Consider the following 16,308-nt stretch of genomic DNA (forward strand, 5'->3'; position numbering starts at 1 on the left):
CCAGGTCGACCGCCACCGACGAAAGCGACGGGTACATGTCTCGCAGCCCGGCCATCATCACCCATAGGATGTCCATGATGCAGGCGCCACGACATGCGGAGCTTTGAGGAAGTCCTTCGCTTCGTCGTGCAGCTGGATGCGCTCGAGCCGCTGCACTGCGACTACCGCGAGCTCTACGGACTGCCGCTCAACACTCTCATCCTCGGCTTCCAGCTCGACAAAGACTCGGAGCAGTACTTTGTCCCGCGGGATACGATGCTGCATTTGGTGCAGAGCGGCGCCATGAACGGTCGTCGGCGCAAAGGTGCTTTCTCTCTGCCATTCTCCTCGGCGCGGTCCTCATCCAGAGTGCGTCTGTGTAGAGGGCATAGTGCGCGAGACCCAGTACTCGCTGCCGACGGCCGCGCTGCTGCTCAACACCAGCGTTGGTCTTCTTGCCGAGATCGAGCAGCGCAAGCGTAGTATCGAAGCCAAGCGCGAGCGCATTGCACAGCAGCTCGCGGCGCACGAAGCGGCCGCCGAAAAGGTCGCGCGCCACGACTCGAAGGGGACGACGACGACGACTCATCGTCTCCGTCATTAGGAACAGCAGCGGCTGCGGCTTCAGAACCGCATTCTCGCCTTGCGCAAGGAAGTGGACGAGCGCAAACAAGCGCAGTCACGGGGTACGACGCGAGATCGGATGGGACGGCCGTGTGATCCGCGTCTAGTGAAATCGGTCGTCAAGGTCGAGAAGCAGCTGCTGCAGCTCGATGAGCGCATTCCGCGGACGCTCGTGCACCTTCTGGACATTCACAACAAGGCGAGTGACGAGCGCAGCGGTATCTGGGAACGACGGTTCGCAAGCATCCCATGCGCCGCATACAAACCAATGCATGCACCGTAGGACCGAGGTGCTCAAGGTCGCCCACAAAATCCGATCCAAGCAAGCCCATTTGGTCGTCCAGCTCCATGACATTTACCCCATCTCGTACGTTGGCGCGGGCGAATATTGCATTGGCGGCATCAAATTTATGAACGCCGACGTGGCCAACGGTATCAAGAGTGTATCAAGGTGTCGATGGCGTCAAAAATGCGGCGATCGATAGGCAAAGACGATGAAATGCTCTCGACGGCGCTCGGCTACATTGCCCACTTTGTATTTATGCTCGCCAAGTATCTCGACGTGAACCTCCGGTATACCATCGTGCACTGCTCGTCGCGCTCGTTCATGCGAGACGATGTGAACGACCCAAACATCGAGTACCCGCTCTTCAAGCGCGGCGTCGAGAAGGACCGGTTCGAGAAGGCGTGCGTCTTTCTCAAGAAGGACGTCGAGCAGGTACTGCACCTACCCCTTGTCGCGCTTCAACATCAAAAACATGTAGTTGATGCAAGCACGGGGCCTCGAAATCGTCGTCAACAGCCAGCTCCTCATCCGCCTCAAATCGATCGTCGACGCTGAAGTGGCGTGGCTCCAAGCAAATAGCAGCGCAGCCTCGTCGTCCTAATGGAACGACAGGCGAGCCAGCCTCTCGCAAAGGCTCGAAAACCCAATATTCGTATTTCGACCAATCGCAGGTCGCTCAAATTTTGTCATGGGCCAATCAAATCCGTTTCGGGTTGCATTTTATCCAATCCAAAAAATAGCCACAATGCACGCTTAATGATATTCAGTGGGCTGCAGCATTTTAAAGCCACTTCATCAAACCCATCTTGTGATTTGTATCGAACCGCATGACGTCCGAATTAAAACACATGGCCGACATGAAAAAAAGCGGCGTCCCAAAATATCTTGATTTCCGAGAGCGATGACGACACGTCGTTGCATCTTCCAGATCCATCGACATGGCCCACGAGCTTCCTCGTGGTTGCGTGCCTCACGCCGGCCATCAACTTGCTGCCGGAAGGTCCCAAGTGGGTGCTGGCCCGCCACGGCGAAGAGGCGTGCAAGGCGTGCCTCGTGCTCCTACGTCGGCGCCAAGACGTGGCCGCCGAACTCGACGAGCTCCAGGCCAAGCAAGTGCACAAGTACAGCGGCGCCAACGGCGTCTATAAGGCGTTCATGAGCACGCTTCTTGTGAGCATCTCGGCGTTTTCGTCCTTGCCGCTGTACGTGGACACGGCCCGCGTCTTTACGGGCCTCGCCCGGCCGCTAATGCTGACCAACTGCCTCGGCACGGAGCTCCTCTTTGCGAGTCTCTCGTTCTTTTACATTGAGAAGCTGAAGCACAAGCTACTGCTGCTTGTGACGCTGGTCGGCGTTGGCGCGGCGCTTCTCGGTGCCCACGATCGGTTCCAGATCTGTGGCGTCCAAGACCAGACCGCGCTCCAGGCGCTGCTGATCACGCTGTTTGCCGTCAAGGGCGCGGGCCTCCCGGCGACGCTGTGGGCCGCGGTCGTTGGTCTCTTTCGCGTGCACGGGCGGTCCATTGCGGCGCCGCTCTTCTTTGTGATTGTTTTGGTGTCCAAGCGGCGGCCACGTATGTCCGGATTGACACGGCGACGACGCGCTCGAGCAGCTCGAAGGAAGCGTTTTGGATGTTTGGGCTCGTGCGGCCTTGGTGTCCTCGGGACGGCCGGCCTCGCCCGTCGCGCGAACGGCCTTGTGTGCGCGACGTCCGAGATGGAGTAGAAGCGCAAGATGGCGGCCGAGACGCCGCTGCGGCCGCACAACTCGAATCTGAGGCTTTTCACGCCCAACGTCCAAGCGCATCACGGGCAATCGGGCGCTATCACCACGCAAGGCCAGTAGCACTCCGTACCTCCAGACGCAGAGCTTTGACGAACATACCTCCTCGCCCCAGAAGAACGTGGTGTGAGCAGCTTGAAGGCGAGTCGGGCTGTTTGATTCATTGCATTTTGCAATGAGAATAAGTCTTCTTGACGTGGTGGGTAGGGTTTCTGAGAGACTTGAGGAGTATGGGTGAACCTTCTTCTCCTTGGCAACGCCGTTGAAAGCTTGGGCAGACGACGTGCAAGCGCTGGCTGGTGGGTCTCTTGTGTGGCCACCAGGGAGCTAGTAGCTGCGTGTGGATCGTTGCCGCGCCTCCAAGGTAGACGCCGTGGACCGTCGTCGTCTGTGTGTCGCGTAGCGTCGTCTTCTGCGTCTTTGACTCGGACAGAGTCATGGTCCTCGTGGCTTGGCCGAGGTGCTAGGCTTGAAATGATTTAAATTTTGACAAGCATAAACTCCCAAGGGTCTTGCGAGAGCAGCTATTCTTTCGTAGCGATACCGATCAACCGCATGCAGGTGCTTGCTGTAAATACGCATTATTAAATATGAATAAATATTGAGAAGCACAGGCGCGTTCCGCGGGCTGGTGACGGACGGTGCATGCTGGCCTGCGCGAATCACGTTCGACGCACTGTCGTCGCGGGTTTCTACACATGCCCATGAGCCAATTTGACGATATTCCTCGGTTGCCCTACCCCTTGTCCAAGACGCTTCTCGTGCCCGTCGCGCCCCTAGTCTCAGAAACGAATGAGATACATGAAAGAGCGCGTTCCAATGGAGACGTGTACCTTGGGACTGTCGTGACGCTTGCGCTTGGCGTCCGAGGGCATTTCGTTCTTGGATTCTTCCACGTCCGGGGCCGCCTTCTCTTCCTCGTCCGGGTTCGCCTTCTCTTCTTCGTCATCGACGCGTCGCTGCTCGAGCGTCGCGCGGAGCGTCGCGTGCTGGTGGTTGACGCGGGCCTTGAGCGCGTCGTCGGCCTCGGTTTCGGCCCACACGGTCGCAAAGGGCTTGGCGCCGGCGTCCAGAAACGCGCACTTGTCCTTGGCGTGCGCAAACAGCATGCGCCACGTCGCGTGGCCTTGCAGTGCGGACGCATTGCCTGCGTTATTCGCATGTAGCATCCTCATCCACAAGCAGCAGATGCGTACAGTTGACGATGCAGAAGCGGCGGCTGCGCGACGTCATGACGTTGGTGCGTCGGTCGTCGTCAAGGAAGCCCACCTTACCACTTGTGACGCACGAGACGATGATGATGTCCTTCTCACGGCCCTAACCTGCGTCAGTAAACAACGGTCTCTTGCGAGAGGTACCTGGAAGCCGTCGACCGAGGACACTTCGATGCTGCTCCACGGCGTCGTCTCCATCTTGGTTGCCATCTTGGCTGCCACCTTGGCGTCAATGGCATCCACAATCTTGTGCACTTGCGGCTTGTACGGTGTGATGATCCCAATGCTCCACTCGCCGCTCTGAACCCGCGAAAATGTCCGCGTGAGTTGCTCGATCTACCGAAAAAGAAGATATGTCAGCATGACGATGTGCGCCGCGGTGGACGGACCTGGTCGATGCAAAACGTGACTTCGGCGTCGTTGTACTTGGAGGTGCCGACACGCTTTTCCATGCCAGCAATGTCGACGACGGTGAGCGGCTGGAACGCCGGGTGCGCGTACATGGCCGCGTCCTGCGCCAGCACGCGTCGCGCGATCGCCGGCGCGTCCGTCAAGGCAGCGTCGTAGAACGCCTTGGCCGTGAACGCACTCATGAACGGGTGCATGCGATGTTGCTCCTGCAAATCGATGAGAAGACAGATCGTCCATCGGTGCGTACGTTGAGCATCGTAACAGGCAGATACGCTTCCAGGCGCTCCATGAGCGAGACGTCCAAGCCGTGCGCCTTGGAGTCGGCGCTGAGGACGGTCGGCGCGAGCTGCTTGGTGTCGCCCACAAAAAAGAACCGGCCGGCCTGCGCGAGAAGCGCGAGGAGCGAGCTCGGCTCGGGCGCTTGGCCGCACTCGTCGACAATGACCGCGTCAAAGCTACCGACACAAAGGGATGAGTTGATATCGGGTGAGAGAGAGGCGGACCCCGAATGCCGGAGCTTGTGCGTCATGTCGGCGCCAGCGCACGACGAGTGCGTCGCAAAGACGACGTTGGCCTTGGTCGCAACGCGCGCCAAGAGCTCCCACTTGTTCAGTTCCTTCTCGACGCGGAGGCTCGTGACGCGCTTGTCGTCGGCGGGAAGCTTGTGGAGCGTGTCGTCGATCTCCTTCTTGTACTGCGCGGCTGCCGTCGCGAGGCTAATGTCCCGCGCGCCAGGTCGACTGCCCATCTTGACGGCCGCGTCGGAAGTCCTTCCGGGCGCGGCAGCTGCGCTTGGACTTTCGTAGCGTGGCCGACGACGAAAATCCCGACCGAGAAGACGCGCGCGATAATTTCGTCGATCGCCGCGTTGGAATCCGAGGTCACAAGGACGCTCGGCAACTGACCCTTGGACGGCGACGCCTTGGAGAGCAGGGCCGAGAGGAGGGCGCAGATCGTCGTCGTCTTGCCGGTACCCGGCGGCCCCTTCCAGAGCGAGAGACCGGTCTCAAGGTTGCCGAGGCCGCGACGCAGCGCCTTGAACTGCGACGGGTTGATTTCCGACGCGATGAGATCGGCCACCGCGCGGTCCACGTCATAGAGCGACGGCTAGAACAGAAAAGAATAAGTTTCACGCAGATGGTGTAGACAAGAGGTGTACCGTGATGAGCGACTGGTACACGTTGTCAAGCGTGGCCGCCGCCATCGCAATGGCTTCCGTGGGCGCCTTGGCCTTGTCGACGAGCTCGGCCACGACGTTGTGAATCTGGGTCACCTAGGAACCCAAGCATTGAAACATTGATACCTCCGATACGACGATCTTACCTCGAGGGGTTCGACCGAGATCTTCATCTTGGTGAGATCCGTCAAGAGCGTCAGCACGACGTCTTCGTCCTCCTTGGACATCTGTCGCATAAACGTGAGGCGATTGACTGCAAAGGAATCCATGTACCTGCTTCTTGGTCGCCTTCTTGCCCTTGCCATTGGTCGACATCTTGGGCACCCCGGTCGACTTCTCGATAACGTCGCGGAGCTTGGTCGCGGCAGCCTTGAGCACCGAGACGGACGCAACAGCACTTGACTGGTTGAGCACGACGTCGCGCAAGTGCCCGGGCAACTTGTCGACGGCGCCGACGCCCTGGACCATCCGCAGCGTCGTCACCAGCGACGCAACCACCTTGGCTTCGATCTCCGTGGCCTTCGGGAGGTCGAGCGCCGTCTTCGTTGCCTGGAGTAAGACGACGTCGACCATGTTTCCATGCACGCGCTCGACGATGCCGATAGCTCGTCGCGAATTGTCGACCTAATCGTTTTATGCGCATTGAGGAGACGAGGCAGCCGATTCGCGCACCTTGAGGCGGACGACGTCGCCAAGGATGAGCGTGTTCTTGCCTCGCGTTTGGAACGTCGCAGCGTTCGGGTCCGAGACGCCGTCGAACGAGGCGGTGAGCTCAGTGTACGTGGCAGGCAGCGTGCTTTGCCTACATTTGCATAGAAAATATGAGATTGGCGTGCGATATCGAGGGAAAACGTACCCCGAAATCATCGCGGCTTTGGCTTCGGCGACGAGAAGCGCGGTGAAATGCTTCTTGTATGTTTCCGTCGTGGACATCTTGGACGAGAACTCGGGCGCCTCGGACAACAGCACTTATATATATATATATGAACGTGTTTCGCGTTATCTTCCTTACAAAGAGTTCGCATACGTAGAGACTAGCAATCTCCTTCTTCTTAGGGGAGATTGCTAGTCTCGCAAAGGACTGACACAAGCGGTCGACGACAGGGTCGACCGCCTGCGAGGAGAGACGCCCCATCATAGATGCGACGCCGCTCAGGACAACAGCACTTGGAGAAAAAACGCGCGCGTCTCGGTCGATGTTTTCGGCGTCTTGAGCGCCTTGGGCGCCTTGGCGTCGTTGAACGCCGTCTTCATCGCCTCGATCGGGTCGAGCTCCACCACCGCCTGGAGACGCGCGCCGGCCTTCGTCTTCTTCTTGGCGGGCGATGACACCGGCGACGGCTGCGGAATGAACTCGATCAATTGTGGTGATCGCGACGGCAACGGCGTCAAGCGTCGCGGCGACGGAGACGTCACGAAGCGCCCGCCAATGAGTTGGGATGACGGAGACGCCGCGAGGTGTGGGTTGCCTCTGATGCGCTGAGGTGATGGAGACGTCATGATGTGCGGGTTGCCTCTGATACGCTGAGGCGTTGTCGGCGGGTCGACCGGGATCGCAGCGGAGAGCTCAAGCAGTTTTGGACGTCGCGCTTCCACTTCATGAGGCGATGCTTCCCCGCAAGGAGGAGGTCGAGTTGTCGGCCGCCAATCGCGATGAACTGCTTCGTGTCGATACCCGGAGCGATCTCCAGTTTCCCTTGCCCGATGAACGCAGCGCGGTGACCGAGAGGAAGAGTTGGGAGGTCGGTGGGCAACACCATTTGCGCGCGCGCCTCGTTGTACGGCACCACGACGAGCTCGTCCGTAGCCTGGAGGCCGTCCGGGAAGAACTCTTGGAGCTTGGCGGTGTCGACATCGTGGGTGTCCTTGGGGAGAAGGCTGCCAACGTCGCGGAGCGAGACTTCGACCATGGCCTTGAGCGCCGTCGAGACGTCATGCGACGGAAAGACCGCCGTGACACTCGCCAGGTCGAGCTCGTAAGCGATCGTCCCACCACGGCCGGGGCGACTCGTAACAAAGCGGCCCACCATCGTCAGCCTCTGCTTCAAGCTCTCTGGAAAATGGAAGCCACCCCTTAGTTAGTCGTAGGTTCGCGCGCGCTTAGTCCGGCCTTCGAAGCGCGCGCATGCATGCTTGCCGCCACCGCATCTCATCGACGCGACTAGTTTGATATTTGAGGCGTCTTTTTATTTTATTGCATACTTACTGTATATGTATCATGTTAAAAAATGAGACCAAAACGTAAAAGAGATAGGCCCCCACCTGACGCCCTTTGAGGTCCTGTGATTTTGGACGGTTTTGCCTGCACCGCTTTTCTACCGTCGCCAGGAAACCAGCCGCATCCAGTGTCGGGTACGATGCTGCCGGTAGGTCGCGTCCAGCGTTGCTCGTCGAAGATGACCAGTGAGGTCGCATGCGCGTCCGTAGCGCGGTATTCTACGCTGTCACTACACCACATCGACCGCCTTCACCAGAGACGGTCGCGTCTCTGTAGTATGATGACGGGTGTCGGACCTACCATTTTACACAACAGCACAGAAAAGCCTCGTCATTTTGAATCCCACACAATGTATGGGGAAAACACACTTGCACGGACACCACTACTACCGGTAGTACCAAGGAGTACGCTGGATGGTACCAGCTTCCATGCATTCAGGCGTAGCACTACTTATGCAAACACTATGTAAGGAAGATAACGCGGAACACGTTGATATACCGGTATATATGGAGCAATCACTGTGCACTCCGCGCACGGCAAGTTGTCGGCATCCTCGTAGACGCGGATGATTGAGCCACCTGTAACCGATCAAAGCGAATAACTTCGCCCGGTTTAGGACGCTTTTGAGCACGTTCACTTTAGGTGCCGACACTATACGGGCACTCGTGGTGGTCTAAATGACCTGCGTCGCCTCGATTGCAGACGCCAGCTGTAAAGCTACCTAGTCCCACACAGCGTCGTGCAGATCCCACCATCAGACGTCTTGGACTCGATCTGTAGAACAACTTGTTCATGATACTAAGTCCACAATGCCACCTCCATCATCTACTTTCATCTAGTACTTTGCAGCGGTACATACGCAGCACCGTCGTTTACGCATCACGTTTCGAGAATTGGTGTAGAAAAATGACCATATAATCGTCCAAATAGCTCGGGATGGCAAACGAATAAAACGCGTACAAAATCGTCGGTGCATCATCACCACCTCTGCACACATAGTGTTATTGCTCTGTATTCGTACGGTGGTAGAATTCGAGCTACACCTAGACGAGACGGGCTCAACCAGATTTACGCGATAAAAAGCAATAACCTCGCGCAAAGCCGCAAATTTTTGCTAGACGCAGCTTTGCACACATAGTGTCATTGCTTGAATTCCGCTAAATCGAAGAATTTTGTGCTGGCGTAGACGCGACGGGCTCAACCGGCTGCATTCATTTTGGCAAAATAGCCTCTTGGGGTTCCAAGTTTGAGGTCTTGACGTGACTACAGTCGCCCGCACCTTACACCGACAGAGATCGAAGACCTTTTTGGCGGACAAAATATCGAATGCATGCCAAACCCACTGTAAATCGATAGCCAAGACAAAGAGGAACACTTTGACAGTTTGATCTTCTTCGTAGCATGTTTAGTTGTGGATAATTAGAAACTCGAAGTGAGGCCATTTACAGAGGCGGAGTCTCAAAGTGTCCACCCTCATGGTGGGTACACCGGGTCGCCACACCCATTATCGGGATGAAAAGACGTTCTCCGGATGATGTACCCCGGGTCATCTTTATTGGTGGGTGCAGCACTCAGGAACAAGCGCCAGGGCGGCTCGTGAGGCCAAGCGTCAAGCACTCGCGCTAGGCGGCGTTATGGAACTGGACTGCGAAGAGAGCGACAGCAGCGAAGAAGAGGCGACCGCGCCCACGAGCCTTGCCTAATGGTATTTACCGGTACAATGTATTTCAATAACACTATTTCCGTGTCGTTCATACGTAATGTACGATACCGTATCATACGTCATATAAAACGCAAGACGTACAGTACGACAATGTACGTCCGGGATGCGACGACGATATCGCACACGGTGATTTGGTCATGACGGCGTGCACCTTCCGGCGCGCGCTCCTCGCCGTGGGCCTCATGTGCATCTTGGCGTGCGCAGCGCTGGTCACGTATCTGGACGAATCCTCGTACCTCGCCATGTCGCTCCGCAAGTTCCGCACCAAGCGCGAGGCCGCGTTGTCGACGCACCACTTGAGTACCTTTAGCCGCGCCGCTGTCCTCTTCTTGCCCGCCAGCAGCGGCAACGACCGGTTCCTCTCTGAGTTTCGCTGGTTCCACCGCAGCTGGCTCGAGATGCAAAAGCACGAACCAGCGTTGTGGCGCACCGACATTGTCGTTGTCAGTGACGGTCCTGTCCCGCTGCTGGCCGAGCTCGGGTGCACGGACGCGCCTCGGGCCGCGCACGACGAGCCCAACAAGTGTGTCGCGGTCCAAAACTACACCAAGCTCCAGAACGAAAACTTCACCTACGCCTACGCTGACTCGGTCAATGTCCTCGCCGTCGACTTGCCCGCCACCGCCAACTACGACTGGATCCTCCGCACCGATATCGATACGTTCCTCACACCTGCGTTTGCCACGTGGAAGCCCGACTCGTTTGCTGTCGGTCTTGGCGGCTACTGTGGGCCTGGCACGTGCGACCGCCTCGCGCGTATCAGCCGCGACCTCAACCTGACCGAAGCCACGCAGCACAACATTGGCTCGACGTGGTATGGCCCAGCAACGACGCTCAAGGAGTGCGCCAAGCTCAGCGTCGAGACTATGATGTACCTTCGCGAGCACGAGTTTACCGACGAAGAGAAGAGCGAGGCGTACGGCACCAAAGGCTGGCCAAAGTGGCACTACGGCGTCTTGACCATGTACAGCGGCGACATTGCCATCAACCACTGCACGCGGTCGACCGGGTTCGAAACCCGTACCGATATGCTCGACTTTCCGTCGTCGTCGTCCGAGTCGCCGCACGAGCATGCACACCTGCACACGTGGCAGAACGACGTGCGGTTCAGCAAGTTTGTGTTTCACTTCAAGGGCTACCCCGACGAGAAACTCGAGGACTTGGATCTGAACGTGATTTCCGACTATGCGATGTACATGGCGCTCGATTCGCACAAGCACACGGGGACGTAGCGCCACTTTACAGTGTTAATAAATGTTTGCCTGGCACCCCTGTATGTGGAAATCGCCAAGCTCATTTTCGTGGCCAAAGACGTCACGTTGTGTGATAGCTCCAAGGATACACGATAGCAACTTGGAAACACCGGCAGTATGCTCGCCGAGCGCAACGCACTTACGTTCTCGAGTCTGTATCGAGCGACAGCATCGATCGCCTTTACAAAAACGACGCCGTCTTGCTCACGAAGGCACCCTAGGATGAAACTGGGTTGTCCATTCTGCTGGAAGCGATCCAGAACTGGTACTAGTAGTTTGGGTTGCCAAGGCTGAACTCGCGCATCGTCTCGGAACGTGATGGTGTCGTCAAGCTACTTGGCACGTACTCTCGATTTCTACCGCGAGCTCATTCCTCGACATCAATCGCTTCAATTCAAGGACAGGATGCCGGCAAACGTGCGTCGCGCGCTGGTGAGCACACCCAGGATGCCTCGCCGTTGTCATAGTGTCCGTACCTTTACTGCGAGCGGCTACTCTTACGGACATTTGAAGTGACGATCCATCTCAGCAACAATTGAGTACACAAGTATTCATAAATGCGGCACATCGCAGGGAGGGAGAGATTGCGCGCAAGTTCAACCGGCCTTGCCGAGGAGGCGATTGGTTCTGCAAATAAACGTGCTCGGTGTGTTTATGCGGCATACATTTAGAGCTGGTCCACGCGAGCCGCGTCATTTGTTTGCGGGGTTGTGCTACGTCGCAAAGCGCTTGTCTAGGAAGCGTGGTGTAGTTCTGTTCAGCAGTTGCAAATTCGAAGCTCGTCTGGTCGGCGGCGAACCAGCTTAGAGTGGCATATATCCGAGGACATCGTCGACGTTGACGACCATCCCGTCTTGTCCTTGTACCCTCGTTACTATCACGCTCGTTCGTCCCGGCATGCTCGCCTCGAGCCTCGGACCTCGGACTTTATCAGGCTCATCGAACTGGAGTTTGCCGCTCTTGGGGAGAGTCCCGACTTGTTTCACCCAATGAGACGCCGAGCGCCTCTGCATTTTAACCAATCATATGCTTGAAGGACGCCGGGTCGTTTAAAAAACAAAAAGAATAGGCACTTTTGTTTTCTATTGTATACGAGCGCAAGTAGAAAGCCAATGATCATTTAAAGAACGAGGGCTGAATGCTCTTTTAATCGACGTCCCACTCGCGTGACGACAACCCGTGTCTATGGCAAACTCGGGTGCTCACGTGACAGACATGGCCAACGACTTGGTCCAAGTATGTATGGAAAGCCAGCCTATCTGATACACGCACCTGATGCCACATGGCTCGTCGATGCTTGCTTCGTTGATTGTCGAATTGAACTCGTCGCCAGCAGTCGGACCATGCGAGGTACTGCGTCTAACGAGGCCACCGCGAGGCTAACCTGTCCGACAGTCGTTGCCACGCTGCTGCTGCTTTGCCTTTCACAGCCACTCGCCGCGAACCTGAGCCCGATCTGCAGCTCAATGGCGACGTGCTTCGCGCACGGCGCCACGCCGTGCGACCGCGCGACCCAGCTCTGCCCACCGTGCCTCTACACGGACGCAAAGGGCAAGAACCTGTGTTACGAACGCGTCACCGGCACCAAAATCTGCCCCTTCCAAGGCACGCTGGCCGACTGCTGTACGCTACCATAGCCCTCGAGTTGACATACCATGCGCCACCTCTTTGTAGCGACGACCGACGTCGTCATTCCCAAGGTCCTCAACAAGACCGCAACAGCGACGCCCGAAGCGACGACGATGGCACCGGAGGATGCGTCTGTCTGGAACGGGCTTGCGATTGCGATGACCGTCACAACGATCCTCCTGCTTCTCACGTTTCTTGTGCTCGGTGTGCTCTTTTATCGCCGCCGGTCGCGCCAACTGCAGTCCGACCACTGGCTGTACGCGACGAACGTCGATACGTCGCCTGTGCCCCACGGTGGCTACAAGGGGTCGCATGGCGGCTTCAAACCCTCACAGTACGAGTACCGAGGCCAAACGAACGGCGACCAGTGCACGCCCGTCATGGCCGACAACGAGACGCAGCTGTCAGCCTGCGACGTCATGATGGAAGCCAAGTCCGACTGGCGAGAGAGCCGCCCTGTGATGATGGAAGCCAAGTCCGACTGGCGAGACAGTCGTCCGTCCAACATTCTGCACCACTAGCCACGAATGTATTACGCCGTCATAATTATACAAGTTTTCTGCTACACACGCGTGAATGCAGCCAACCGAGTTCGTGCCCAAAGCGCCTCGTGCAGGACCGTCCGCGTCAGGTGCGGTGGCAAGTCGTCGAGCCGGTTACAACCGAGTGCCGCGTACGATACGACACCGCTTGGAGCGAGGGAATAAGATTGTTTTTCTATCCCTTGGCTTGGAGCAAGAACGGACAGAGTGTCCCGTCGAAACTAGTGAGGCCCCGAGCACCGGCATGCGTGACGCCCCGGTCGTAAACTGCAGCTATTTGGCCCGGTCGTCGCGGCTCATGTCTTGTTCGTCGTACCAGAAGAACCTCGAGGCTCTCAGCAGCCTCAAGCGATTGGGCACTTGGCCATGAGCAGAAGCGGAAGCTGAACGAGGCTGTCGCTGCCGCAAGCTCCAGCGTGCCAGGTCACTATTCTATGCGTCCGTAAAGCTAGGCTATTGTCTTTCCTCATTGCTCTTACAGCTAATAAATCGTCGAGCGATCTGAGGCGTTTCTTAGTCTGGTACTACAAATGTAACGCTATGGCGCTGGCTGCACCTTCAATTTGAGCCTCGAGAAAGGCCACCTCGATCTTGTTGCCGGCGACAGTTGACGCAAACAACTCGTTGTAGGCGACGACACTCGCCGCGTGGTTTGCGAGGGCTCCTTCGAGCTCACCCGCCACCTGATTGAGCTCACGCCGCAGAGCTTGGAGCTCCTGCGCGTGCTTTGTTGCAACTTCGGCTTCACGACGACGATCTGTGAGAAGGCGACGCTGCATCTCGTCTCGAAGATTTCTCTGGGCTATCCACGAGGCAGCCACGATCGCCGCTTGCGCCGCGACCGCCTGGTGAAGCGCCGTCTTCATAGCTGTGCATTCGTCTCGCGCTGCTTGCAGCTGAGTCACAAGGGCCCGTGCTCTTTGCCCGCAGCATGTGTCCATGTCGACGTGTGTCTCCTTTGTACTCATCTCCTCGGTAGGTGACGCCATGAGCGAACTCGCTGGTCGCATCGGTGCTTTGTTCACAGTGCTAGATGCCACTGGGTGCGCGGCGAGCTCATGGAGTTGGGCCCCACGCTTGGGAATGAGGGGGCACTGCTTCGAGCCCCCTTGGGTTGGCACGCCTACGACCAGATCTTTTGGGTCGAAATCGTTAGCAGGCTACACGTACCCGACTTGGCGCGGGGTTTTCCGTGAGCTGCGCGTATAGCAGAACGCTGGGCCACCGCCGCGGGTCTAGACCCTTCGCACGCAAGTGGAACCCGAAGTACTGTCTCGAACCGACGCTCGGGAGCCGAGTGGCGCCGGGTTTCTCTTCTGGCAGAAAGCGCTGTCGGCGTCGATGCGGCGCGTGCAAAGACCTTCCAAAGTGCTGGGGACGTTTGGAGGATGACCGAGGTTGTCCAGTGTACACAAAGCTCCGGCGACCGCAGCGCATCGAAGGAATCACCTGGGGCTTGCGCTTGCTTCGCCCCGCCTGCCCGAGCAGCGCTTGCATCGGTCGTGTCTGAGAGTAACTGCAATGGCTCGGGCTCGGGCGCGGTCGGGGGTTGGCGCGTTGACGCTGACGATGGGGCTTCAAATTTGTGAAGTGGTGCCGTCGTCTGCCAGCTCAAAGGTTCCGACAGTCTGCGGCCCGTGGTTCGAGGCGCTATCATCGGCGCGACAGCCCCGACGTGGCACACAACGGCTTTCGGCGTATCTGCGGGCACACGGTAAATCGAACGCGACTTGGCAAGAGTAGCGTTGCCGGAACATGCAGCGAGGGCGAGGGCCTCACGCATGACGAGCAGCTTGAGGTCTCGTTTTTGGTGGTACAAAGGGTCCCAATCTAGCATTGGGCATGCAAAACAAAAATGCGACCAGACTTCGGAGGTCATTTTCGATGATTCGGATTTTCTCTCTACAAAAAGTCAAAATTTTAAACTGCAAAGAGCAACCTTTGTGGATGCTCCGAGAGAACCTCTTGCAACAACGAGGGTTTCTAAAGAAAATTTTCCACGTGGCGCTGCGACCGCAACGACCGTCGTCGACGTTTGTACGCGCGAATTTCTCCCACAGCAACCTTTGTGATCGCTACTCCTCCACCGCACCACGTGTGACCGACCATTCTAGGACGATTGCAGACCTGGATGATTTTCTTCAACTTTGAGTGTGGCTCCCTCGCTGCTGGAGAGTGAAGGGAATCGTCGTCAAGACGTGCCGCAAGGAAGCACCGTTGTTCTCGACTTGCTGGACTTCGTGCCGTGTATGAGCTACAAGTACTGGCACTGTGCTGAGTGTTGAAATGACAGTGGCTGTGAATGCGCCTACGAATCTCGCTCACAGATAGCGACGCTGCCCCGGCTCGCGACGTACAGTACATAGTACATGTACAGTCGTGTCCAGTACATACATAAAACCTTTATAAATGGATACATTGTAAAAATGAGTGCTTATCCACCCGGCTCGACTTGCTACCCATTCCGGTACTACCAAGGCCGTCAAATTTTTAGCCTCGATACTAGTATTTGACAAGCTTTTCATGCACTACCACACGGCGTGAATGGCTTCTCGTTCTTGACGGGACTGGAAGGAAGTGGCGCAATGGTAGATGAGGCTGCCGTTGCACGCTGAGAGCTTCGTGCGCATCCATATCTTTCATGTGCACCTCTGGCTCACACCTAGCAACAACAGACGTGAGTGCATCAAGCCAAGCCAAAGCACAGTGCGTACATCAACCATTGGCGACCATTAGCGCAAGAGAGACTGCGCAGATGGTACCTCGTCGCGAATATACGTCCGATACGACCGACAATCGAGATGTGTGACCGGTTGCACGAGACAAGTGGGAGCTCGCACACCTTGCTAGGCGTGTCGACGTGGCGACATCTACATCCAGCGACGGAAATGAGCTAGCGTTACGTCGATGGTGCGTGCCTTCATCAAATCGGCGAGAGCGCGGCGACGGCATGAACAGCGCAGCGGCTGCCCAAGATACGATCTGGAGCCCGAGACGGCCTTCTTGGATAGCCATACATCGTCGAATCGGGCCTAGGCCGTAGCACCAATGGCCGTACGCAGGCGTCGTCAGCTACACCGAATGGTACCCTTGTAGAAGCGAGAACGAACACGCATTTACAGCACGCTTTGTATAGGTAAATAGCACCGGTTTACGAAATAATCCTTTGGTCTGGCTCCGAAAATAACACCCAGCGGAATTCCAATTTCGTAAAACGAGCTATTGGCGCCACTATCTGGCGTATCCGGCAAATCCGCATAATTTAAGCTCGCTTTTAGTATTGATACGTATATGGCCTGCATTGGTGCAGCTACGCAAGACAAAATTTGACCGCAGACCAAGTGCACGAGATAAGAACTTGATTTTGTATGCGTATCAATCAAGCGATGACATTTTGTGCCAAATTCGCAGTTTAGAGCGTTCAAAATCAGTCGTGTCTCAAGCCACTCGCCTATTCTCTCTACCAGTAC

At 56.9% G+C, this 16,308-nt stretch overlaps 5 protein-coding genes across 5 annotated transcripts; 4 read left to right on the forward strand and 1 right to left on the reverse strand.

Annotated features, from left to right (window-relative positions):
* Positions 1-79: 79 nt before the first annotated feature.
* Positions 80-1,501, forward strand: SPRG_16251 (hypothetical protein). Its single transcript, XM_012355509.1, has 7 exons — positions 80-304; positions 363-526; positions 584-665; positions 711-837; positions 887-1,035; positions 1,089-1,321; positions 1,368-1,501. Exons 1-7 carry the CDS (start codon positions 94-96, stop codon positions 1,488-1,490), a joined length of 1,089 nt encoding a protein of 362 aa, XP_012210899.1. The 5' UTR covers positions 80-93; the 3' UTR covers positions 1,491-1,501.
* A 326-nt stretch (positions 1,502-1,827) lies between these two features.
* Positions 1,828-2,734, forward strand: SPRG_16252 (hypothetical protein; the record flags this gene model as incomplete). The annotated part of the gene is made up of 4 exons (XM_012355510.1): positions 1,828-1,846; positions 1,890-2,462; positions 2,502-2,587; positions 2,615-2,734. The coding sequence occupies 4 exons, from the start codon at positions 1,828-1,830 to the stop codon at positions 2,732-2,734; spliced, it is 798 nt and encodes a 265-aa protein (XP_012210900.1).
* A 6,806-nt stretch (positions 2,735-9,540) lies between these two features.
* SPRG_16253 (hypothetical protein) lies at positions 9,541-10,646 on the forward strand (the record flags this gene model as incomplete). The annotated part of the gene is made up of 1 exon (XM_012355511.1): positions 9,541-10,646. Exon 1 carries the CDS (start codon positions 9,552-9,554, stop codon positions 10,644-10,646), a length of 1,095 nt encoding a protein of 364 aa, XP_012210901.1. The 5' UTR covers positions 9,541-9,551.
* A 1,340-nt stretch (positions 10,647-11,986) lies between these two features.
* Positions 11,987-12,892, forward strand: SPRG_16254 (hypothetical protein). Its single transcript, XM_012355512.1, has 3 exons — positions 11,987-12,017; positions 12,063-12,290; positions 12,342-12,892. Exons 1-3 carry the CDS (start codon positions 12,011-12,013, stop codon positions 12,815-12,817), a joined length of 711 nt encoding a protein of 236 aa, XP_012210902.1. The 5' UTR covers positions 11,987-12,010; the 3' UTR covers positions 12,818-12,892.
* A 470-nt stretch (positions 12,893-13,362) lies between these two features.
* Positions 13,363-14,335, reverse strand: SPRG_16255 (hypothetical protein; the record flags this gene model as incomplete). Its single annotated transcript, XM_012355513.1, has 2 exons — positions 13,363-13,961; positions 14,014-14,335. The coding sequence occupies 2 exons, from the start codon at positions 14,333-14,335 to the stop codon at positions 13,363-13,365; spliced, it is 921 nt and encodes a 306-aa protein (XP_012210903.1).
* Between the last annotated feature and the right edge of the window lie 1,973 nt (positions 14,336-16,308).

The sequence above is a fragment of the Saprolegnia parasitica genome (assembly GCF_000151545.1).
Source record: "Saprolegnia parasitica CBS 223.65 unplaced genomic scaffold supercont2.255, whole genome shotgun sequence".
NCBI lineage: Eukaryota > Oomycota > Saprolegniomycetes > Saprolegniales > Saprolegniaceae > Saprolegnia > Saprolegnia parasitica.